The sequence below is a fragment of the Scyliorhinus canicula genome, chromosome 3, assembly GCF_902713615.1.
Source record: "Scyliorhinus canicula chromosome 3, sScyCan1.1, whole genome shotgun sequence".
Taxonomy (NCBI): domain Eukaryota; kingdom Metazoa; phylum Chordata; class Chondrichthyes; order Carcharhiniformes; family Scyliorhinidae; genus Scyliorhinus; species Scyliorhinus canicula.
Genome location: NC_052148.1, coordinates 46,639,942 through 46,666,376, shown reverse-complemented (window position 1 = coordinate 46,666,376; position 26,435 = coordinate 46,639,942). Strand labels below are relative to the sequence as shown.

The window sequence follows — 26,435 nt, the reverse complement described above, 5'->3', positions numbered from 1 at the left end:
GGCACTCGACAATCACAGTGAGACTACTGGTGACTCCGGTGACACCACGTTAATTCAAACCTCATCCGCGCGAGCCTCTCCACAAGCAAATGAATTCCTGAACGTTTTGACTCCGGACGTGGAGCATCAAGAAACCTCGGCGCGGAGACAGATGTTGGAGCCATCGCCTCGTTGATCGCCCGAAGGCGGATCCTGTTGGGGTGGAGATCAACCTCTCCACCCTGTGCCCTGGTGTGCCGGGGGACCTGCTGGAATTCTTAACGCTTGAAAAGGTCAAATTTGAACTGAGGGGAAGGATGGAGGGGTTCTGCAATTCATGGGCGTTATTCGTTATGCACTTTCGAGAATTGGATCACATCAAACATTAGGGGGTTGGGGGCTGGGAGGGTTGGGGAGAGGGGGACTGTATGTGTTAATGGTGACTATGGGTGATTCCTGATTCCTTTTTGTCATTTGTTTATGTTAACATGCAGGCCAATGTCTGGGGTTTGGCGGGAGGATGGGATCGTTGTTATTGATATGGGGATTGACATTACATTCATTACTGATTATTGTTTATTCTTGAGTGTATATTTGGGGGGAAAATGTGAAAAAGGAGAATAAAATTTTTTTTAAAAAAAAGAGACACTGGTACAGTCAGGTCCTTTGCTCTATGTACTGCCCGACAATAATAATAACCATCTGAGGCCATACAGGGAAGAACTACCAAACTGATAACTAGCTTTAAAAAAGTATTGCGGATGCTGCAAATCAGAAAACAGAAAATGCTGGAAACGCTCAACAGATCAGGCAGCATCTGTGGAGCGAGAGACAGAGTTAACATTTTAGGTTGATAACCTCTCATCAGAAACTGAGCTTATGTAGTGACTTGTAATGAGAGGCAAGAGCCTGGGATTTATTACTCTGGAGAAGAGAATATCAAGGGGAAATATTCTTAAGGGAATTGATCCCCAATAATATTTTCAGGATTGCTGCAGACTTTGGAACTTTGGCTTGGGTTCAAGTTTGGAAAGTGCACAGCCACGCTTTTAGCGACTTGATGATAAATAGTTAGCTTAATATGTGGAACGGGCTGCCCAGGGAGCTGATGGAAGCCGATGATGTGGATACATTTCAGGGCGAATTGGGTGGAGATTTAAGAGGGACACAGATCGATTTGAATTTCTTTTTGGGACTAGACAGATGAACTGCAGTCCTTTCCTGGCCTTTACCTTCATATGTTCCTCATGCTGACTTTGTTTCCAAAAGGTAGAAAATGACCCTTTCTCCAGTACTGGCATCTCCAATTTCTATTGGCCTGAAATCAGCCATTAGCTGAGCATTGATGGAGGTGGGTGGGGGAATTGATGATCAGACATCATAGTTGATCTCAATCGTATCTGAAGGACACCTTCCAGCTGGTACACTAAATAATGAACAGAACACATCGAGAAAACAAGGTAATGCTGGTGAAACCTCTGGTCTGTTGTCTACATCCTAACTTCACTGCTACAACCCTGGGAACCTCCAGCAAAATGGAATAAGGAGGTGAAACAAAAAAACACATGCCACTTAGGTACGGCTTTAAAATTTATAACGCTTGCATGTTATCTTATTCCAGAAGTGTCTGAAAGTGAGAACCAGGGCTGTCATAATATACACACAGGTATATGATGGTGCACAGACAGGCAGTGATTGACACACAGGATGACCAATGAACACACAGAACACAGCAGCCAATCACCAGACAGGACACGGCCACTATAAAGCCAGAGGGCACTAGTTTTCCCGCTCTCTTGGGATGCAGCCTCTGAGACAGTCAGAGCTCGTGAGCAGCAACTAGAACATACACCATGTGGTAGTAAGATAGTCTGGTCAGGTTAGCCTCAGGTCTCCAGTCAACTCAGCATAGTGTCAACCCACAGTTAAAGCATGTATGATAGTTAAGAGTTCAATAGAGTTGCATTTCTTCAAGTGTTGGAAGCCTGTCTCTCTCACTGCTATAGTAAACACAGTCCTCACAGACCCAGCATACCCAACACACCAAAGGACCTTCAAAACCATTGGTAACACCCCCCCCCCCCCCCCCAATTACCCTCTTCATCACCATTACCGATTAGAAGAACGGAGCTTGATTTTCTTTGAGCTGCGAAAGCTAAATGGATATTTAATAGAGGTGTTCAAAATCATGAAGGGTTTTGATAATTAAGGAGAAACTATTTGCACTGGCAGGTGGATTGGTACCCAGAGGACACAAATTTCAGGTAGTTGGCAAAGGAACTGGAGGGGAGATGAGGAGACATTCTATTTTACACATTGCCTGACTGGGCGGCGGAAGCAGATTTGATGAACCTTCAAATTGCATAAATATTTGAAAAGGCAAAACTTTGCAGGGCTTTGGTGAACAGCAGGAGAGTGGGATTACAGTAATTGGCTAGCTCTTTAAAGAGCTAAAACATGCATTATGGGCCGAATGGCTTCCTTCTGAGTTGAGTGATTCTATGAATGTTTGAGCTGAGGTCAGCTGGTTTGGCGCAGGCCACATGGGACAGTACATGGAGGAAAACAGTCCACCTAGATTTCTCTGAACAAGTTACACCCTGTCTTCTTCGTTCCAACTCCGTGCCAAAATTCTGAAGTTCTCTTAATTCACTATTTATTAACTGCAGCCAGATATCTTGACCTTTCAGGCCACTTCATATTAGTCACTGTGTGTATTGTAGTTTTTGCAGATACATTTTTTCATTGCCCAATTTGAAAAAAATATTTTGTGGTATTTGACTTCCACGTATTTTTTTAAAAAACGCCTCCGAGATGGACAGAATAGGGGCAGCGGGGAGGGCGGGGGCTAAACTGTAGCCATCTGTTAATCAAAGTCTCACTGGCTCCACTGTGCTGTCTAGTGTCTCTAGCTTTTTCATGGTCTGGTCTGATAAGGACAGTTGGCACCCAGAAGTCGACAAGTCTCGGGTGAAAAGGTCACAGAGTGCTGAACTGCTTTTGTGAGGGGGCAGCAGAAATGCTCAGTGCCTCTGAACAGCAGACATTCAGCTGCCGGGAAAAAATAATGGACCATCTGGCCGTTAATGCAAAAACACTTTCAGCTATATTTCAGTAAGGGGGACACCGAAGGTTCACAAAACACTGAAAGAATATTGGATTACTGCTTTTGTTTTGAATGAAACAGCAGTTGTGCAGCTTCAGGACCAAGTGTGCTCTGCCCCAGGCTCATACTGTCAGGAGACAGAAGCTCTCTTCTGCTCATTTAAAAAACAATTAATAATACCGTCTGTAACTTTTGGGGGAATTTGATCACATTCCACGCTCTTTAAAACAAATTATATTTCAATATATTGTGAACACTGGGAATTCTAAGACTTAACATGTAAAATGTCGGTTATGTATAACAGGTCAATTGGAATCACAGAAAGATGGGTTCAGAGCTGTTCTGATGACTAGTTAACCCCAAACTTAACTTTCCAATTGCCCTGCTCTGCATTTTCAACATTGCTCATATATCTTGGGAATTCCAATACCTGTTTGAGGCCAACGGCAACTCGGCAAAGAGGGACAGACGGGGGAAGAACGGACAAGAGAGCACACAACGCCAGGAGGTACAAAAAGGTACGGGTGAGGAGGAAACTCAGGGGAACCACAGGGAGAAGCATGGGGGGGGGGGGGGGGGGGGAGGGAGCAGGAAGCACCCCCCCCTCCCCCGAACCCATAAGGCCTGCAATAAAAACCACAGAAGGAGGAAAAAAAGGGGAGAATAGGAGCACATCTAGAGAACACCAGGGCAGAAGAGGGGGATACCAAGGAGGGGACAGGGAGAGGAGGGGGGTAGGGAGGGAGAAGAGATATCAAGAAAGATCTATGAACATAAGAAACTATAACTTGTAAATATCGGACACAAAAGTTTCACTATGTAACATTGAAAATGCCAATAAAAACATTAAAGATATATATATATATGTTGGAAAGATTTAAAGCAATCCTGTTCAGCATACAGCCTGCCTCCCCATCACCTTACCTTGATTGCTGGAAAATGCTAATAGGAGATGGGGCAAGCCAACGCAAGCACAAGGACCTTGTTGAGATAACAGGACTGACAAAATATCCTGCACTGATAGCTGTGGCAAAAGGAGACACATTATTCCTCTGCTTTTTACTTGCATTGAACTTCTCAATAAGGTCCGGAGAAGTGTTCAGTTTGTATTCTGGAACTAAGGTATTGGTATGTCATAAAAATCATTTATGGGATATAAGCATTGCTGGCTGGGTCAGCATTTGTTACCCATCGCTAATTTCCCTTGAACTGAGGACATTTGAGAGCCAAACACATTGTTGTGGATCTAGAGTCACATGTAGGCCAGACCAGGCAAGGGCAGTAGATTTCCTTGCCTAAAGGGCATAAGTGAACCAAACCGGATTTTATGACAATCGACAGTGGCTTCATGGCATTTTAACTCCAGATTTATTTTGCATTCAGTTTTACTATGGGTGATATTAGAATACGGATCCCCAGAGCATTATCCTGGGTTTCTGGATTCTAGTCCAGTGACAATACCACTTTGCAATGCAGAGCCTGAGATTGTCGTTCTAGAAGAAACTTTAGTGAGCAACATTGTTTTAAGTTCATACTCCCCTTCCTCACCCTGAAGATGTCTGAGGAATACTCCTGGTCCATTTACACACATTCAGTTTCAAGGTTCAATTTGTCTTTTGTTGAAATTATTTGCAAACATCAGGCTTGTGAACCTGGCAGCAACCGTTCAACATTAAATATTTTTTTGAAAAATGCTGCACACACAGGTCGGTCAGCGTAAAGGACAGTTTAATGGTTTTAGTGCAGACCCTTCATTAAAGGTAAGGGGCTTTGCCAAAATTTAATTTCTATTTTTCCCAAGTCTGACAAATTTCCAAGTTTTATTTTAGATTCGTAGCTTTATTATTTTTCTGTTTTGTATATTAAATAGGCTCGCTCATTAATACAGGCTTTTCGCCACTACCGCATAAGAATTTTACAGCCAATTAGGTACTTTTGGAATTTAGGATGCGTCGCTGCCAATAAGCGCAAAGCCAACTCATACAAACAGCAATGTGATAATGATCAGATAGTCTGTTTTTGCGATGTTGACTCATTTGAAAATAAGGTTTTGGAAATCATATCAAAATAGCCTAATTATGCAGCTTCTTCTCGATTCTGAAATTATTTCAATGGATGGTTGATCAACTTCCAGTCAGTCTCCCCCTTCCGCAGTACTATTAAATATTGTTATTCCCGAGGTGCTGGCAACTGAACATTTCACATCACCTTGTATGTTGAGGAACAATATTTGGAAACATTAAGATGCGTTTGCAATGCCTAGCCCCCACCTACCCCCCCCCCCCCCCCCCCAACATTTTCCTGAGCAAGATACCAACCAATCTCGATAGCCTGAATTTTCACTCTGGGTGGCAAATGTGTTTGTGGGGTGGAAGGCCCAACATACAGCCTCAAACTGGAAGAGGTTGTGATTTTCTGGCCCTACTTGGGACTGGTGAAGGAGCAGGGGTCAACATGGGGGCTGGCCCCCTCACTTCATGGAAGGTGAGCGATGGTGTCAGGAGGGTCTGTGCCCCTTCATCCAATGATGGAATTGGTATAGCAGTGTAAATATGAGGGGAGGGGGCTCCCCGTATTTGCGTCCCTGAAATAGGCTCAGCGGCACATTTGCCGACCTGCGCTACTTTGAGCCCACTACTCGCGGCCTGAAGACGACACAGGCAGCCAGTGACAGGACTGGCACATTTGCTCGCTGCCGGATTCTTATTGTCCCCCTCCCCCGCCTACTGCGAGTTCATGTCACAGAAATGCCAAGCAGCGCCCCATTTACATTCAAAAACTAGGTTCAATTTAAATGGTAGGGAGGTGGTGCCTGTTTTGAACCTTACCGACTGATTTGCTTCTCCTCCCTTTGACCAGAATGTAATGTGGGGGGGGGGCACACACTTCCCGTGGGAAAGTTCCCAGGATGGATTTATTCGTCACTGTTCCTCAGCCCCCTCCCCCCCTCCCCCCCATAAAGCCTGATAAGGTGGGTGGTGGGATTCTGCAGGAAGGACACATTTGCCATGGTAACACACCGCCTCGGTTTAATGTCTATAGCTGTGCTTCACCTGTCAAAAGGTCACCAGCCACTAATGTAGCTGGATAAAGGCAATAGCAGTTAATCGTCGTGTTTGTTGGGCCCCTTCCACGAAGGTGCGGCGTGATTCAGAAGCTAGAACTTGGTCAACTTTGCTTTGTTCTCGACCCGCATATCAAAAAAAAACTTGAGCTAGAACTCAGCACCCAGAAATGGACCAGGGATTGGCTAAAGGGTCGGAAGCAATGGATAGATGTTGTAAGAATTATGTTGTGGGTGGGATGGGGGAGGAAAGAAGTCTGAAATTGTCAGTCTTGATCATTCCTCTAATTAATAGTAATTATTTGCTTTCCATTACTGACTGCAAACTGGTTAAATTCTCAGATGATGCCATTTTTGGGAGGAGTGGAAAAGTCAAAACGAATGTGACACATCAGCATCTATAACATGTGTTGGGTGAAATGTGCAAGGAGGCTGACTGATGTATTTTGCAAAAAGGAACGGAAAGAACAGATGCCGTTGGCATTCCATGAACTGCTCAGGCTGCAGTTCAGAGATCTACGTGTGTTGGTAGATTTGGCGTGAAACATGTCGTTAGTTTCCAGCAGCAATCAACAAATAGACTGAACAATACAGAATATACTGGAGAATGTCATGCTAAAACCGTAACACTTTGCTCAGATTACAGCATGAATGCTACCTCCTGAGACATAACGGAGGCCTTCAAATTGTAGCACCTTCACCAAGACAAAAACAGAAGAATTGTCATTGCAACAGAGCACATTGGGCGGAATTGTCTGAAAATGGGGCTATGTCCCCACGCCCGCCAGAAAACGGGCGGTAATCACTCTGGACTTTTTTCTAGAAAGTCCAGAGTGATTCTCCGTTTTGAAGGGGGCTAGCAGGGCCCTGGAGTAGTCCGATACGGGACCCTGCACTTCCGGCGCCGCGCATGTGTGCGGCGGCCCCGCTCAACATGGTAGACCCACACAGCAAGCCGGCCCCAACAATATAGGCCCCCCTCAGATCGCGCGCACCCGCCGAACGGTGGCCCCCAATTGGCCGTCCTGGAGGCACCCCCGGTGACGGATCCCCTCGCTCCCCCCCACCAGGGCAGCCACGGACTGGGTCCACAGCTGCCACTCCGAGCTCCCGCTGGGTGGAACCATGAGGGAACCACGCCAGTTGCCGGCTGAGAATCGCCGCGGGGACCTCTTTCAATGGTCCCTGACTGGCGCCGGAGTGTCCATGCGCGCGCGACTGGTGGCTATTCTCCGGTCCACAGAGATTCGGGGGAAGACGTCAGACTTGATTACGGGTCTGACGCATCATTCTCCACCCCTGCGGCGAGCGTGATTTCAGCATGGAGGGTCGGAAAATCCCGGCCATTGTCTTCAGTTATTATTGCATAGAATCTGTACTGATGTTTTGTGGATTTCGTTCTTCGATTCTGTCCCTTTTCCAATAATGGCCCACAATTATCGGGATGCTGAGGCCAATTGCAAACGTTGGCTGCAATTGGCTAAGTCAATAGTGACATGAGACATCCCTAGTCTGTTGAGTCTCCATATTGTCCCCAATTAATGGGTAAGTAGCAAGGGTGTGCTTCCTATTTCCCTTTGTTCCCACAAATTCCTAATTTTCTCGCCACTGGGTTCATTGGCCGCTGAGATTCCCACCAGATTGCAGAAGGCTACTTGTTAATAAATACAGAGAGTTCCACCTATACATGTGTAAGAGACTCTGCGGGCATTTCAAGCTGCATTTGAACATTGTGTCCACCATAGTTGCCCTGTCGGATGAATTTGACAGAAAACCAATGTCCCTCTCCCTTAAGATAAATTAAAATGGGCTATGTGATGAAGGAGTAAAGAATGTCAGAGCCGTTACTGTCCCATTACTACAGCAAAATCCAGGCCAATGTATAAAAGACATTGGGTGGAATTTAACCAAAATTTGTCAGTGTCAGGCTCTGACTGAAAACCGGTGAGTATCTCAACAGAAACATAACTGCATTTTCAGACCAGATGTTTTGACACTCTGAGCTCCGTCACTCTGGCAGGGAGGGGCTTGATAGAACCAGCAAAACCAGCTCCGCAAAGATCGGGGCACTACCTTTAAAGGGCACCCCAATCTGTGTTAAAAATATACTCTTCCCCCCCACCTCACGGACCAAAGGACCACCCCCCCACCATCCCAGCAGTATTCGGGGCTCACTCCATCCACCCCCCCCCACCATCAGGGAAGTATTGGGGTCACTCTCTCCTCCTTCCCCCTGTGTCTGTCCCTCTCGATTGATTCCCGTTCTTATATAGCTATTGTGAACTTGACGAGTTATGAATAGTTAGATCATGTGACTCAGAAGCCCTTTAATAAGCTTGTGACGTCACTGGCGACGGCCGGGGAAAACTGGGAAACAAAATCTCGACAGTGAGAATCTCAATTTCCTGGGCGGGATTCTCTGGTCTGTCATCGCGTTTCCTGTGCGCTGCGCCCTCGCTGGCAGCAGGATTCTCCGTTCCCACAGCCGGCCAAAGGGGTTTCCCATTGTGGCCACCTCACGCCATCGGGAAACCCGCAGGCGTGGTGTGCTGCTGGCGGACCAGAGAATCCTGCCAACAGAGAATTCAGCTGACTCTTTCGAGATTTGGTGCCCACATCGCCCTTACGCTCGCGGGCACAAATACCAACCCCCCCCCCCCCCTCCCCACTGTCACATTTTAATGGTCCTAACTTTAGTATCAATGCCGTTTTAGTGTGTGTTATCAATAAACATTCAAATAAATAAAAATGACAGGATGGCAAATTTGAACAAGTAATTTTTTTGACATACGTTAAAAAACATACATTTAAAAACAGAAATGAACAAAACTAAAAATAGTGCAAAACCCAAATAAAAAAAAAAGCCAAACAATACATATTTGTATGCTGAGGTATTAATTCATGCTATGTAGTTTAACATTGGAGAAGCAAAATTAAGCCTGGAATTTGATACAATTTCTCTGCTTAAAACGGAGCACAGCCAAAAAATACATTTTTTCAATCGATTTGTCTTTTTCCACATGTTAGTGGTCGAATACTATTACAAACATTTCAGGCTGGCAGATGCTATTGTAACAGATTTGACTGCACGATCCAGAATGAATGAACTGGGTGAAACTGCTGCACACCCGAGAAAACGGAGCTAAGGATCCCTAAGCGTTGAGTGGTGATTTTTTGTAACATTTATGAATGAGGACAGTCTCTGACCCCACTCCAATGCTGCTGCCTTTTACTTATTATATAAACCTATCATAATTCAGATTAAAATAACCACAATATGCCGGCAACCTAGAAATCCTTGGCCTGGGAGGCTCTCTTTTATCAAGTTGAAATCCTAGGCTGGAGCTGGACAACCAATAAACAGATGGTGGAGTCATGACCTGCATTCTGATGCTTGATGTTCTGTTGCTGATAAAAGATTAGAAATCTTAAAATCTAGGGCAGCACGGTGGCACAGTGGTTAGCATTGTTGCCTACGGCGCTGAGGATCCAGGTTCGATCCCGGCTCTGGATCACTGTCCGTGTGGAGTTTGCACATTCTCCCTGTGTCTGCGTGGGTTTTGCCCCCACAACCCAAAAGATGTGCAGGATAGGTGGATTGGCCACGCTAAATTGCCCCTTAATTGGAAAAAATAATTGGGTACTCTAAATTTATGAAAAAAAAAAGGAAATCTTAAAACCTAATGCCTCCCTGCAAGCAAGTGAAACAAAACTTTTAAAAAATAAATTTAGAGTACCCAATTCATTTTTTCCAATTAAGGGGCAATTTAGCGTGGCCAATCCACCTAATCTGCACATCTCTTGGGTTGTGGGGGGCGAAACCCACGCAAACGCGGGGAGAATGTGCAAACTCCACACGGACAGTGACCCAGAGCTGGGATTGAACCTGGGACCTTGGCACCGTGAGGCAGCTGTGCTAACCACTGCACCACTGTGCTGCCCCAAATGAAACTAAACTAATCTCAAAAAAGGACATCTGATGCCTCGTTTACAGTTAACAGTTTTCTCGCCAAATCACCCAGCAAAATGCTAGGATATGTCTCAACTCTATTTTCATCACAACTCCTCCTTATTGTTCCTGTTGGAAAGGTACCATTCGTGATCTACGTCGGTCCATCTGAATAGGTCAGTTGACCTGACAGATATCTCCTGAATACCTTCACCAATATTTTAAAAGAAATTCACACGCAGACACATTAGCTTGATAGGGATGCAAGGTTATTTCTTGTCGCACATAGCTAGTTCTTGGAGAAAGAGTGCGACAATGAGCACGCCTGCAATGCTTTCACAATTTGAATTTGTTGAATGCCTGGAATTCTGAAGATAATCTCGAATTTAAAAGGCCCACCAACATCATAAACACCATGGCAAACTAATCCTTTTTTTTAAAGAATTCCAGGGTAAAGTTTGAGGCCGCAACCAGATAAAATTAACTCGACTATTTTTTTTAATGCTGACATAAATTTCTACATCAAGGCAACAGAAACCAATCTGCGCCAAATTCAAAGTCTGCGCTCCTCTTTAAAGCGTCCATGCATATGCATATTCTGAGGAGCTTCAAACCATTTTAAAAAGAAATAATTTTACTTAATTCTTAGCATAGGCAGGAATATAAGAGTTAGCCAGTCAGCCCCTCAGGCCTCTTTTGCCATCCAGTTAGATCTTGGTTGATCTCCATCTTAACTCCATTTACTTTCCTTCATTCTACAACACTCAAAACCATTCCCAAGAAAAATCCATCAATCTTCATTTTGAAATTCACAATGTCTTAATTTGTTTTTTGTATATGCTCAGGCAGCACTCAGAACGTTGAGGCTATTAAATTGATTACATAACCAACATGTCATAGTGAATCCCATTCTGCCAGACAGTCACTTTCATCACTTCTACAATACGTTCAAAATTGTTTTTCAGTAGTTCATTGCCCACTTGCACAACTCTTCAGGATTGAGCAAAGATCGACTCTGCTTATACTGCCTCACTCTAGTCCATTCAACTCTGTCAAGCACAGAACTGACTTGGACAAGGTAACAGAAGAAAAAAATCCAATCACAAAATTTTGTTTTCAATGGTAGGTAAATGTAGGTAAATGCAATGACATCCCATTCTTTAAACTGTGGAAATGGCAGATACATTTTTGAATGTAATGCGTCTCCACTGAGATCATTCAAAACTAATAGCCCGGCTCCAAATATATTGCAAGGTTCTCTCAATTGCCAATGCTTGCTCATACTCATGTCATATACAGAGCTAGTTCACTGCATAATAAATCCAAATGACCCCTCCCACCCAAATGTACTGACCACTTGCAAATGCTCTTCTGCTACATTTCAGTCAGGGAAAGGCATAAGACAAAAGGGGCATAACCCAAATTAAGAATGTCCTTTTGCAGCAAGGCACATAATCTACATTGTCAATTTAGAGGAAACAAACACTGAGCAGAACTTGACTACTGCTGAAAAAAAAAGGCTTTTTTGTCAAAGCTTTTTGTCTTACATTCATCAGGACATTTTGCAAAAATAAAAATCCAAAGGAGACAACAAATGTATACTGTATGAGAAGAGGGCTGATTGGTTGGTAGCTGGACTCTTATTGGTAGAGGCATTGCCACGGAGAATGCACCAGCTGATGGTGATTGGCAGTTAACTGCCAAGCATTGTTTAAAATCAAAACCAGGCAGTTTGATTCTGATTGATCAAGATATTACCCTGAGGAATGAAACAGCAATGGTTATTTGCTGAAACAGGTGCAATGTGAGTAGATGCTCTTTCGGTCCGCAACAAACAGAGCTCCGTGTATTAACACATGCAGCTTCCCTAACATGCAAATACACCACACTGCGAGCCTGACTATCTCAAATTGGTTGTCAGCCTAATTCCCAGCACAATGAGGATTATTTAGCAAAGGTTGTCCAATTGTGGAGTCACAGCTAATGTTGGATGCTGTATTTTGAGTTTTGAAAGCACGGGCTGGTTGGGTACGGTCTGTACCTTGCTTGCTGCGAGCAGCAGAAGGGACATGCTGTTTGATACGATCCGCCAGTCTTTGAGACATACAACCCACACACCTAACATCACATTGGCACTGAAATTCATATACCACATTACTCATTTGTTTGATAGGGAGAACATTTGCTTGGCTTGACGCCAGTACCCAGGTAGTGGCGAATACCACTCATGTTGCTATTGCATAGCAACAGTATGAAACTGCCAGCTTCACCTGTTGCTCAAATTTTTGTTTCGTTCAGCAATAAACACCTCTCAAAAAGAAAGCAGGTGAATGTGACTGCGGTGATCAAACTGGGAGTTGCTTACACAAGGCGCTGCACCCAAGAAGCCCTGGGTAAAATAGTTGCACATCGATTTACTTGCATGTGCCAATGGAGAGAGGAAGTGGGGGTGTGAGAGGAAAGTACGAGTTCTAAGGTATAAAATGTTCTGATTCATTTCCAAATAATAAAAATATAATAAATCTTTCAAATATAGTTAGCCAACAATATAAAACACTGATGTCCCAAAGTGAAGCCTTCTGTTGGATTACGGAGGATAAACAATAAAAATGTCAATAGTCACTTGATAGTACAGAACTTGATTATTGCTGAAAAAAGACTTGTTGCCGAAGCTTTTCAACTTGCACTCACTGGGACAAATGCAAGAAAGCCAAATTTTCAACAATCGTAATAATTTATAGTACTGGAGAAAAGGGTGGCGACTGGTTGACAAGTTAACTCTGATTTACTGAGACATTGCCATGGAGGCTCCCAAAACTCCTGGATAATTCAACAAGTTGTACGTCTTGAACATATTCATTTGTTTGCAGAGAATTAGTCTCTACATGTGAATGCATTTCGCTTCTAGCAAGCCGAAATGAGCAACGTTCGAATTTGATTGATTATTGCCGGACCTTGTCTAGAGTTGACTTGGTCTAACCGATCAGAACTCTTTTTTCCAGTGTATAAATTGTTGTGATCATTTGAAATTTGGCATCCTTGTGTTTGTCCTGATGAGTCCACGAGGAAAAGCTTCAGAAACACCATCCCTCTTTTTAGCAATACTAAAATATTATTAAACTTACACATAGCTAATTATTAATGGAGCTCTCCAGTCTAAAATAAACTAAGCACTGTCTAGTCTATTAGTTTTTTGGTTTATTTTATGTTCCATTGGGGTAAAAATGAAAACAGGAGAGACATCTTGCTGAGCATAAAATCTTGGAGCATATTTCTTTTCCAGCACGTATGTGTGCACCCACCGATTAAACTGACATTCATTGATCACAAATTATATCTGCATATGGAACTCCTTTGAGAAAGAAAATAAACTCCAGCAGGTTTGGTAGCATCTGTGGAGAGAGATCCACCAGTCCAACTGTCATACAGGCTCAAAGTGTTAACTCTGGCAGACCTGCTGGGGTTTTCCAGCATTTTGTTTCTATTTCAGATTTTCAGCCTCCACAATATTTTTCTTTTGCTTTCCTTTGAGATAAAGCTTTTTTCTTAATTTGCCAATTATTTAGTTGGTGTCCGTGATACTCAAAAGTGTTTCCTGATCCCCAGCCAAGGTTGGGAGCTCACTATCAGAGTATCTATACAGCCAAGCAATAAACATGCACATGGCAACAGAGTAAATTAATTCACAAATGAGCCTGGGTGGGCCGTGGTGCCTCCATCGGTTATTGGAGTGAAACTCTTGAGCTCAATAATTCTACATTGGTCCAGTTTGACTCGAGTGTAGAATGTTTTTGTGGCTCTTAGGATTTTCTCATCTCCCTTCTCTTGTCGGCAGTAACACATGCTGCGGCAGTGTTCCACAGATGGCAACTGCCTTCTGGTACCTCATCTACACTTCATGTCTATGAATGTTAACAGGTCAATCATGGCTGAGTTCAATCACGTTTTCACCAGATGTCTGCTTATTTCAGCACAGAAGGGAAACGAGACTGGGGCTCATTTTGCTCCTCTTGAGCTTAAAATTATTGAGGCTAATTGGAGGACCCCGCGCCCCAACTGAAATAAGCTATATCTACACAACTCAGAGACTGAAATACAGTCTTTCTGGTCTCCCTGAGTCACATGTGCATTTATACCAGGTGAGCTTTTTGTTAACAGGGCACCCATGATGACATCATCCATTAATTAACTCACAAGATATAATGAGGAAACTGCTTTTAATTTGGCATATACTGTAAATGGCTACTTTCTCTTTAATGTGAAAAAGTAAGAAAGCAGAGCTCATTCGAGTCCATTTGTCACAGGGCTTCTTTGGTTCCCTCTTCTAATACTTATGGCCTCAGAGAAATGCACTTTCATTTACTATGAGGTGATGTGTTGAAAGGTTTAACTTTTAACTATCTCTTCTCCTCCACTGGGTGGCACGGTGGTTAGCACTGCTGCCTCACAACGTTAGGGACCCTGGTTTGATTCCAACCTTTGATCACTGTCTGTCTGGAGTTTACACTTTCTCCCCGTATCTGCGTGGGTTTCCTCCGGGTGTTCCGGTTTTCTGTCACAGTCCAAAGATGTGCATGTTAGGTGGATAGGCCACTCTAAATTGTCCCTGAATGTCCAAAGGTTTGGATGGGGATGTGAGGATAGGATGGTAGGTTGGAGGGTTGGTTCAGACGTGATGGGCCGAATGGTCTCATCTGCACTAGGGATTCTATGATTGCTCTGCACTCCCAGCAGTTGTGCTCTTTATTTACTAAAACAAAGCAATCCAATCACTACATACCAGCGCTCTGTGCAATTGTCACAAAATAAAAAGCAGGTGATATGCATTGCACCTCCAGGTGAATCGGAATCCATTTTATGCCACTGCTTGTCTGCCTGCTTCCAAACTCAACAGCACCACCATATGATATGAAGACATGAAAAGATCCTCTCGCTGTAGCAATTTGGAAATTTGAATTAAAGCAAAACGATCATTTACATATTCTGAATCCCATATGGTGAGTTTTGACTTTTGAGCTCCTGTTGGACGGTTTCCAGTGCCCGTGATGAAGCAACGTCCATGAATGTGAGACTCCACGCACGGCAGCTCAGCAAATTTGGCCACCCCAGATACGTGTGGGGGATGGGGCGGAGGAGATAATTTGGAGGACACCTGCCATTTTGTACCTCACAAAAATAATTTTAATATTAATCTTTGCTGGACTTCTTCGGTTTTGTCAAGGACCCGATGATCAGAGCTTGGACAGCACACGCTCTTATAATTTTCACAAGATTATATGAAGTAAGAGCAGGAAGCAGGCCTTTCGGCCCACTGAACCTTCTCTACCACTCAGTAAGATCATGGCAAATCTGTCTGTGGCCTTCACTCCACTTTCCTACCCGTCCCCCATAATCTGTAATTAAGTTTTTGATCCAAAATCTAACTCAGTAGGAACATATTCAATGACCCAGCTTCCTCAATTCTCTGTGGAAGAGAATTCCAAAGGCGATCTGAGAAAAAAAATTCCTCCTCATCTCTTCCCTAAATGGCACACGCCTTGGCCGGAATTCTCCGGCTGTTGAGATCCTCTGTTCCGCCGGCAGCACCTCCCCGCCTACGAGTTCCCGGTGGCGTGGGGTGGCTTCAATGGGAGATCCCATTGACAAGTGGCGGGAGGAGAGAACCCCGCCATCAGTGAATGGCACACTGCAGAGAAACATGCGGCTGGGGGACTGGAGAAATCAGCCCCTTATTTTTAAACTGCACCCGCCTGTTCTAGTTTCTGTGAAAACATCCTCCCAGCTTTTAACCTGGCAAGTCCCCAGTTTGCCAAGTCGAAAATGACTAATTTATCCTGATTCTCTGTTTCCTTTTTGTGAGCCAATTCTCCATCCATGCTAATACATCACCCCCCCCCCCCCCCCCCCACCCCCCAACACCATGAGCTTTTAATATGTCAGTAAATTTTTATGTGACTCTTTATCAAATATCTTTTTAAGCTACAAGTCAGGAGTGAAATGGAAACCCTCCCCTTGCCTGAATGGGTGCAGCTCAAACAACATTCAAGAAGCTCAACACCATCCAGGACAAAGCAGTCGTTTTATCTGCCCTCCATACACCACCTGAAACATTCACTCCCTCCACCAATGATGCACAGTAGCAGCAGTGCAGCAGTGGATACAGTCTACAAGATGCACTGCAGCAATGCTCCAAGGCTCCTTTGACAGCATTAACTTCATTAACACCTAAAAGAACAAACAAAGTCACATGCAGGTGGGAACACCACCATCTGCAAGTGCTCCTCCAAGCCACACTCCAACCTGACTTGGGACTACACTGTCATTCCTTCACTGTTGCTGGGTCAAAATCTTGGAGCTTCCTTTATAAGAACACCGTAAGTGTAACTACATTACATGGACTGCAGTGTTTTAAGAAGGCTGCTCGCTGCCATCTTTTCAAGGGAGATTAGGGATGAGCAACAAATGTTGGCCTAACTAGTGATGCTGAAATCTGAGTAACGAGTATAACAAATTCAGGGCCCCAAGATATCCGTTTGCATATTAAAAGGGACCTATCCCCGAAACAGGATTGATAGTTTGGGTGTCAATGATGGGTGCCTTTCAAGGTAGCGCTGGCCCTATCATTGTGGTTAATGGGGCAATGCAGTCATCAACTCTATTTTAAGGCAGTTACTGCCCTGCTCATGCCATGTGAAAACAAGTTAAAATTAACCTCCATCCCCACGCTGACTTCAAGATCCCACTCCCTATGGAACACCATAGTGCAAAGGATGGGAATTTCAGACTTGCAATGATATTCTCATTCAAATCTCCACGAGATTTTGAGGTTTGGAACTAAAGGCAGAACTAAATACTAGCCTATATTTGTGCTGCATCAATGCAAAAAGCGAAGTGGAAGTGTCACGTGGAGTAGTGTTCGACACTTGCACATCATTAAAATACGAGTGGCTGCTGCCAGATCCATTCGTAAATTGTTTAGATCTTGGACTTATCTGTACCAAAACCTGCTCATCATTGCTTGAGAAAACAAAACTGGCCAGGCTTCAAAAGACTTAACCAACAGCTTGAATGCACTCTCACTCGGGGCTGGTTTAGCACACGGGGCTAAATCGCTGGCTTTGAAAGCAGACCAAGCAGGCCAGCAGCACGGTTTAATTCCCGTACCAGCCTCCCCGTGCAGGCGCCGGAATGTGGCGACTAGGGGATTTTCACAGTAGCTTCATTTGAAGTCTACTTGTGACAATAAGCGATTTTCATTTAATTTCATTTTCACTCAATCTCCAAGATAAACCTTTGGTGTCCTATTGCTTTGTCAAGAGCCTACCACTTGACAAGGCCCTTGGCAACATCAAAAGTGATATTGGTGGCAAAAATGTATTAATCTTCATACAAACAGTTGACCAAGAAGCCTTGTTCATAAATGCTCCCAACTGTATGTTATAATACATAAGGTACAGTATTCTCCTTCCCCCTGTTAGCAGGAGTCATACCAGAGAACAATGTTTGGATGCTTCATGCAATTGAATAAAGTCAATAACAATTACCAATCACTGTCAGATGGTTGAACGATAATCAAGGTGTTTACCACTAAACAGCGCGGTCAATGCATATCACACTAAAATGATTCGGCGAGCACTTATTGTGCGAGCTAATTCAGTCAGCATTTATTACACGAGTTAACACAGAGTCTGTAGTGTGTTGTGAGGCACCAAGGCAGCAACATGCTGTGGTGTTCAAAATCAGAAGCTGAAGAATGGAACTTTTACCATTTTGTAACATTAAAAAAGACAGGACTTGCATTTATATAGTGTCTTGCATAACCTCAGGGCATCCCAAAGCTCTTAATAGCCGATGAAGTACTTTGAGGTGCAGTCACGTTTGTAATGTAGGAAAGGTGACAGACAATTTGTGCACAGCAAGCTCCCACAACAGCAACGCGATAATGAGCAGATAACCTGTTTATCATTGTTTCAACCCCAAGATACCCAACTGCTTTGAGCACACTCCAGACTATGCATCATCTGACATAATAATCAGAGTTAGAGTCATTCCCAAACATGTTTCACTTCTGGCTTTGCTAGCAGAAGTATCATGAAGATGGCTCTCTGAGCATTTCATGTGACTCAGCCAGAAATAATACTGGGAATAATTTTACTGCGGATGCAGGTAAACTGTTTGAGAAAGGAAAATTGATAATTACGTTAAATGAATTGTAGACTTGCAGTCTAAATAGAATACTGTAAACTCATGGGAATCCTCCCGTTAACAATATATTAGCAGGTATTTCACATTTAAGCCATATTGTCCCTTCATAGCTTTAGATACTGGATCTCCTGTAGCCCATTTTAGTATATGAGGTCAAGTCAAGTCTGCATTTAGCTTTTAACAACCATAGCATCGGGATACGGTCAAGAGCCGGGAGTGTCGCTCTGGTGCCCAAGCACCACCATCTCACACTTCAATCAAAATGCAACATTGATCAAAACCTGTACTTTCAGTCACTTAACCCAAATGCATAGCTTCAGAATCTTCTGGAAGAAATTGTTTTAGAAGCTGAGTAAATTAAAATTTTCTGCTTTGTACAAAAAGAACATGCATTTGACGTTCCAATGTAAATTTGGTATATTTTGTTTTTCCTTGTTTCCTTTCCTAGAATTAGAGCAATTAGAAAGAGTGTATAAAACAAAAAAAAAAGGTCAACTTAAAACCAGCCCCGCATGAAGTAATTGATTTTCAAGCCTGGCATAGAACGTGCTTCCTATTGTCCTGCCAGGCCATCTGCTGAGTGTCACCTTCTGCCAATTGCTTAGCAAGACGGCTGCCACAATGGCAGAACAAATAAAGCACAGAGCGCACACATACACACACTCAGCACAATACCAGGCTAGCTCCAGCCCTCCACAAACCATGAGTTAGTGCGCTGTCAATGGATCAACTACAATCAAAAGCACAGGAGGGGGAAAGGGAGGCTTGGCACTCGAATGAAAGAATGCGCCCCTAAAATGATTCTCTGCATGCTGGGACTTTATCTTTCTGTTTTTTAAAAAATCTAATACATTCCCCTTTCTTCCAGTAAAGAGTCTTTTTTTTTCATTTAAAAAAAAAGACGGCACCTTCCTATAATTTGTTCCTCCTTCTTCCTGTTTTCTTTTTTCCCCCCCGTTTATTTTTTTCTTTTTTAAGCAGTTAGTTTCTGGATGGTTTTGTTATAGTACTGCGTGATGGTGGGGGTCAGCGGGTTCCAGTTATTGGCGTGCAGCTCGATGACTTCGAGGAGGAGGGATCGCGTCAACGCCGATTCCGAGGGGCCCAGCATCTTGTCGCGTGCTGCTGCTAGCAGCTCTGTCATCATCTCCGGGAGCTGTTCCTCCAGCAGCTTGCCTGTGCTCTGCAGCTGTCAAATGGGCCAAAGGGTATAGGTCAAAATTTACACTGCCACATCACTTGAAAAGACTATAAGCAATGATTAAGACAAGTCAGAGATAGAGATTAAAAATAATTTTAAAGGCAATTTTATATCCCCGTGCAATCCCATGCTCTCTTTTTCACTTGTACCCTAAATTATGCCTGCTGATATAGGGTTTTATCCTTTAGTTTAGGGAGCAGAAAGAGTTAGCAGTAGATACAACCCTGATGGTTCAAGTGACCAAATGCATGATTTACTGAGGCACCAAGCAATACAGACCACACGGGTCCTTCGTTAAAATTCTGGTCCATGCTGATCCCAAGTAAAGTGACAGTCAGGGCACGACATTGGACTTCACATTGGGAGTTGATGGAGAAAGGCAAAGTCAGCCTTGGTTTCCCCTCCTGATTGTTATGCAGTGACGCCTGCATGTGTGAAGAAAGAATGTTTGGGTTTTGCTGATGATGCACTTTGTGAATAAATAGCCTTCCACCACTCATTGCCTGGAGTCATACAGCCTGAGCTATTGGTGGGATAAGACCAGAAGGGATAGGACGAGAATTAGGCATTTGGCCCACTGGGTCTGCTCTGCCATTCAATCGTGGCTGATATGTTTCTCATTCCCATTCTCCTGCCTTCTCCGCATAACCCCTGATCCCCTTACTAATCAAGAACCTACCTATTTCTCTCTTAAAGACACTCAGTGATTTGGCCTCCACAGCCTTCTACGGCAAAGAGTTTCACAGATTCACCACCCTCTGGCTGAAGGAATCTATCCCCATGATTCAAATGAAAACAGCATAGAAAATTCAGAAACAGCCCATTAAATGAGGGGAGGGTTCATGTTAATTTGAGGGCTTCATTGCAACAATCTACTTACAATTGTAATGCATTACACAAAAAGATATTGAAAATGAAATGAAAAATGAAAATCGCTTATTGTCACAAGTAGGCTTCAAATGAAGTTACTGTGGCCCCTAATCACCACATTCCGGCGCCTGTTCGGGGAGGCTGGTACGGGAATTGAACCGTGCTGCTGGCCTGCCTTGGTCTGCTTTCAAAGCCAGCGATTTAGCCCTGTGCTAAACCAGCCCCTATTGGTACTTTCTTTGATCAGAACAGCTGGCTATTTTTGTCAGTTTAGCTTTCCCCCATGCTCCTCGGCATCATGCAACACTGTCTGAGAGGATAAGACGTAGGAACAGAAGTAGGCCATTTGGCCCATTTAGTCTGCTCTGCCATTCAATGAGATCATGACGGATCTGATGATAATCCTCAAATCCACTTTCCCGCCTTATGCCCAGAACCCTTCATTCCCTTAATGATTAAAAATCTGCCGATCTCAGCCTTGAACATATAGAATCATAGAGGCCTACAGCGCAGAAAAGGCCCTTTGGCCCATCAAGTCTTTGCCGGTCAAAAACAAATACCTAACTATTCACTCCCATTTTCCAGCATTTGGCCCATAGCCTTGTATACCTTATGTACATCTAAATTCTTCTTAAATGTTATGAGGGTCACTGCCTCCAACATCCTTTCAGGCAGCGAGTTCCAGATTCCCTTGGGTGAAAAGGTTTTCCCTCACATCCCCTCTAAGCCTCCTGCCACTTCCCTTAAATCTATGCTCTCTGATCATTGATCCGTCCTCCAAGGTGAAAAGTATTTCCTGTCTACTCTATCTATACCCCTTATCATTTTATACATTTCAATCATGTCCCCCCTCAGTCTCCTCTGTTCCAAGGAAAACAACCCCAGTCTATCCACTCTCTCTTCAAAGCTAGAACTCTCCAGCCCAGGCAACATCCTGGTAAATCTCCTCTGCACCCTTTCAAGTCCTATCACATCCCTCCTATAATGTGGATTCCAGAACTGCATATCATACTCTAGCTGTGGCCGAACCAACATTTGATACAGTTTCAGCATAACCTCCCGGCTCTTAAACTCTATGCCTTGGCTAATAAAGGCAAGTATACCATATGTTTTCTTAACCACCTGCGCTACTATCTCAAGGGACCAGTGTACATGCACACCATGGTGCTTCCCAGGTTCCGCTGTTCATCAGGCATTCCCTTGCCTTGTTTGTCCTGCCCAAGTGCATCACCTCACACTTGTTCGGACTGAATTCCATTTGTCACTGATCGGCCCATCTGACCAGCACACCTGTATCCTCCTACAATCTAAAATATTTAACGAGACAGCCTCAACAGCTCTCTGCGGTAAAGAATTCCACAGATTCACTGAGAGAAGAAATTCCTTTTCATCTCTGACTTAAATGGGTGTCCCCTTACTCTGAGGTTATGCTCTCTGGTCCTAAACACTCCCACAAAGGGAAACAATCTCTCAGCGTCTACCCTGTCAAGTCCCTTGAGAAGCCAATATGTCTCAATAAGTCGGTTCGCCGGGGGGGGGGGGGGGACGCGCGAGTAGGGGGGGGGGACTTTTTTCTTTTTCTTGTTAAGTAGGGGGGTTTGACTTTGTTTTGTTATAATTTAAATGTAAATGTAGGGGGGGTTAAAATGTTTGTATTTTGAAAAATTTCTTCAATAAAAATTATTTAAAAAAAAAAAAATGTCTCAATAAGGTTGTCCCTCATTCTTATAAAGTCCAAAGAGTAGAGGCCCAATCTACTCAACCTCTACTCATAAGAAAATACCATCATACGCAGGATCAACCGAGTGAACCTTCTCTGGACTGCCTCCAATGCCTGTATATCTTTCTATGGAAAAGGGGATCAAAACTGTTCCCAGTATTCCAGGTGCCTTGTACAGCTTTAGCAGGACTAACTAGTGCCTTGTATAGCTTTAGCAGGACTAACTAGTGCCTTGTATAGCTTTAGCAGGACTAACTAGTGCCTTGTATAGCTTTAGCAGGACTAACTAGTGCCTTGTATAGCTTTAGCAGGACTAACTAGTGCCTTGTATAGCTTTAGCAGGACTAACTAGTGCCTTGTATAGCTTTAGCAGGACTAACTAGTGCCTTGTGTAGCTTTAGCAGGACTAACTAGTGCCTTGTATAGCTTTAGCAGGACTAACTAGTGCCTTGCATAGCTTTAGCAGGGCTAACTAGTGCCTTGTATAGCTTTAGCAGGACTAACTAGTGCCTTGTGTAGCTTTAGCAGGACTAACTAGTGCCTTGTATAGCTTTAGCAGGACTACCTAGTGCCTTGCATAGCTTTAGCAGGACTAACTAGTGCCTTGCATAGCTTTAGCAGGACGTCCCTATTTTTATACACCATTCCCTTGAAATAAAGGCCAATATTCCATTCTGGAATTGCCTGCTGAACACAGAAAATAGATGCAGGAGGAGTCCATTTGGCCCTTCGAGTCTGCTCCGCCATTCATTAGATCGTGGCTGATCATCAAGTTCAATATCCTGATCCCGCCTTCCCTCCATATCCCTTAATCCCTTTAGCCCGAAAAGCTATATCTAATTTCAACTTGAAATTACACAACGTTTTGGCCTCAACTCCTTTCTGTGGCAGCGAATTCCACAGATTCACCACTCTCTGGGTGAAGAGATTTCTCCTCACCTCAGTCCTAAAAGGTTTATCCCTTTTCCTCAAACTATGACCGCTAGTTCTGGACTCCCCCACCATCGAGAACATTCTTTCTGAATCTGCCCTGTCTAATCCTGTTAGAATTTGTAAATTTCTATGAGATCCTATCTCACTCTTCGAAACTCCAATGAATACAATCCTAGACGATTTAGTCTCTCCTCATATGACTGTCCCGCCATCTCAGGAATCAACCTGGTAAACCTTCGCTGCCCATCCTTCCTCAGATAAGGACACCAAAACTGCACACAATACTCCAGGTGTGGCCTAACCAATGCCCTATACAATTTCAGTAAAACATCTCCATTCCTATGCTCAAATCCTCTCGCTATGAGGGCCAATATATCATTTGCTCCTGTTAGACCGCTTGACGGCTCTGGACCTGCGTATGGACTCACTTTGGAGCATCCGCGATGCTGAGGATGTCATGGATAGCACGTTTAGCGAGTTGGTCACACCACAGGTGAAAGTTACTGAGGGAGATAGAAAATGGGTGACCAAAAGACAGAGCAAGAGTAGGAAGGCAGTGCAGGTGTCCCCTGCGGTCATCTCCCTGCAAAACAGATATACCGCTTTGGATATTGTTGAGGAAGATGGCTCACCAGGGGAAGGCAGCAGCAGCCAGGTCATGGCACCGTGGCTGGCTCTGCTGCGCAGCAGGGCAGGAAGAAGAATGGCAGGGCGATAGTGATAGGGGACTCAATCGTAAGGGGGATAGACAGGCGGTTCTGTGGACGCAATTGAGACTCCAGGATGGTATGTTGCCTCCCTGGTGCAAGGGTCAAGGATGTCTCGGAGCGGCTGCAGGACATTCTGGGGGGTGCGGAGCGGGGGGGGGGGGGGGGGGGGGGGGGGTGAACAGCCAGCTGTCATGGTGCACATAGGCATCAACGATATAGGTAAAAAACAGGAAGCGGTCCTACAAGCTGAATTCAGGGAGTTAGGAGTTAAACTAAACAGTAGGATCTCAAAGGTAGTAATCTCAGGATTGCTACCTGTGCCACGAGCTAGTCTGACTAGGAATGTCAGGATAGATAGGATGAATGCGTGGCTCGAGAGACGTGCAAGAGGGAGGGATTCAATTTCCTGAGGCATTGGAACCGGTTATGGGGGTGGTGGGACCAGTACAAACTGGATGGCCTGCACCTGGGCAGGACTGGAACCGATGTCCGAGGGGTGGGGGGGGGTGGTGTTTGCTAGAGCTGTTGGGGAGGGTTTAAACTAATGTGGCAGGGGGATGGGAACCAATGCAGGAAGTCGGAAGGTAGTAAAACAGAAACAAAAGGCAGTACGGGGTAAAGTGTAAGGCAGAGAAGCCATAGTCAAAAATCAAAAAGGGCAACAGTACAAGGTACAGTGACTGAGGGGAGCTCAGTGAATAGGCCCAGTAATACTAAAAGGAATAAAACGGGAAGTAAAAATGTAAATGGTAAGCGATGCGGCAGGTTGTTACATGAAGATATGGGTTCAACGACAAGGAAAATTAGGAGAAAATTTAAGAGGAAATATAACTTAGGAGAGGTTACTGATCGAGGTGTTAAAATTCAAAACAGAGGTAAAAAGCCACCATAAGTGTTCTTTACCTGAATGCGCGTAGTATTCGGAATAAGGTAAATGGGTTGATGGCGCAAATCATCATGAATGACTGTGATTTAGTGGCCATTACTGAAACATGGTCAAAGGATGGTCAAGACTGGGAGTTAAATATCCGAGGGTATCAAACTATTCGGAAGGACAGAGTGGATGGTAAGGGAGGTGGTGTAGCTCTGTTATTTAAGGATGACATCCGGGCAATAGTAAGGGATGATATCGGTGCTATGGAGGATAAGGTTGAATCCATTTGGGTGGAAATCAGGAATAGTAAGGTGAAAAAGTCACTGAAGATCGAAGATGGGACATGGGCTGATGCCCTGGAGAGGGTAAATTCTTCCTCCTCGTGTGCGCGGCTTAGCCTCATCTAATTCAAGGTGCTGCATAGGGCCCACATGACTGGGACGAGGATGAGTAGGTTCTTTGGGGGTGAAGATAGGTGTGCCAGGTGCTCGGGGAGTCCAGCGAACCATGCCCATATGTTCTGGGCATGCCCGGCATTGGAGGAGTTCTGGAAGGGGGTGGCGAGGACGGTGTCAAGGGTTGTGGGATCCAGGGTCAAGCCAGGATGGGGACTCGCGATCTTTGGGGTTGGGGTAGAGCCGGGAGTGCAGGAGGCGAAAGAGGCCGGTGTGCTGGCCTTTGCGTCCCTAGTAGCCCGGCGAAGGATTTTGCTACAGTGGAAGGACGCGAGGCCCCCAAGCGTGGAGACCTGGATCAATGACATGGCGGGCTTCATTAAGCTTGAGAAGGTTAAATTCGCCCTGAGAGGATCGGTGCAAGGGTTCTTTAAACGGTGGCAACCGTTCCTCGACTTTCTGGCTCAACGATAGGGTACTGGGACAGTAGCAGCAGCAACCCGGGGGGGTGGGGGGTGGGGGGGGGGACGTTGATTATGTTGGCTTATTTTATTTAAATTTGATTTATCTAATTTTAATTTATGGTTAAGTTCTCTTGTTTGGGGGGGGGGGGGGTGGGGGAATGTGATACATGTGATGTTACGGTATGGGGGGAATTGTGGGTGTTATGGGGCTGTTAGTTGCATATTACTGCTTTTTGCTATACTTGTTGTTATATTTTCTGTAAAAAATTCCAATAAAAATTATTTTAAAAAAAAGAAAAAGTCACTGATAGGAGTAGTCTATAGGCCACCAAATGGTGGGGCAGGCAATAAACAAAGAAATAACTGATGCATGTAGAAATGGTACAGCAGTTATCATGGGGAATTTTAAATTACATGTCTATTGGTTTAACCAGGTCGGTCAAGGCAGCCTTGAGGAGGAGTTTATAGAATGTATCCGCGATAGTTTCCTAGAACAGTATGTAATGGAACCTATGAGGGATCAAGCAGTCCTAGATCATGTCCTGTGTAATGAGACAGGATTGATTAATGATCTCATAGTTAGGGATCCTCTCGGAAGGAGCGATCACAATATGGTGGAATTTAAAATACAGATGAAAGGTGAGAAGGTAAAATCAAACACTAGTGTTTTGTGCTTAAACAAAGGAGATTACAAGGGAATGAGAGAAGAGGTAGACTGGGAGCAAAGACTTCATGGTGAAACAGTTGAGGAACAAAGTGACAAAGATTAATGGGAGACTAGAGGACTGGGAAATCTTTAGGGGGCAACAGAAAGCTACTAAAAAAGCGATAAAGAAGAGTAAGATAGATTATGAGAGTAAACTTGCTCAGAATATAAAAACAGATAGTAAAAGTTTCTACAAATATATAAAACAAGAAAGAGTGGCTAAGGTAAATATTGGTCCTTTAGAGGATGAGAAGGGAGA

The 26,435-nt window shown here is 44.3% G+C and overlaps 1 protein-coding gene across 4 annotated transcripts in view; it reads right to left on the bottom strand.

Moving 5' to 3' along the window:
* Window positions 1–17,740: 17,740 nt before the first annotated feature.
* Window positions 17,741–26,435, bottom strand: part of ctif (CBP80/20-dependent translation initiation factor) — a 339,899-nt gene continuing 331,204 nt past the window's right edge. For all 4 annotated transcript variants that reach the window (XM_038790492.1, XM_038790490.1, XM_038790493.1 and 1 more), the window contains one exon: window positions 17,741–19,492. In XM_038790492.1, the coding sequence (XP_038646420.1) occupies window positions 19,277–19,492 (216 nt within the window). In that variant the 3' untranslated portion in view covers window positions 17,741–19,276. The remainder of the gene's footprint in view (window positions 19,493–26,435) is intronic.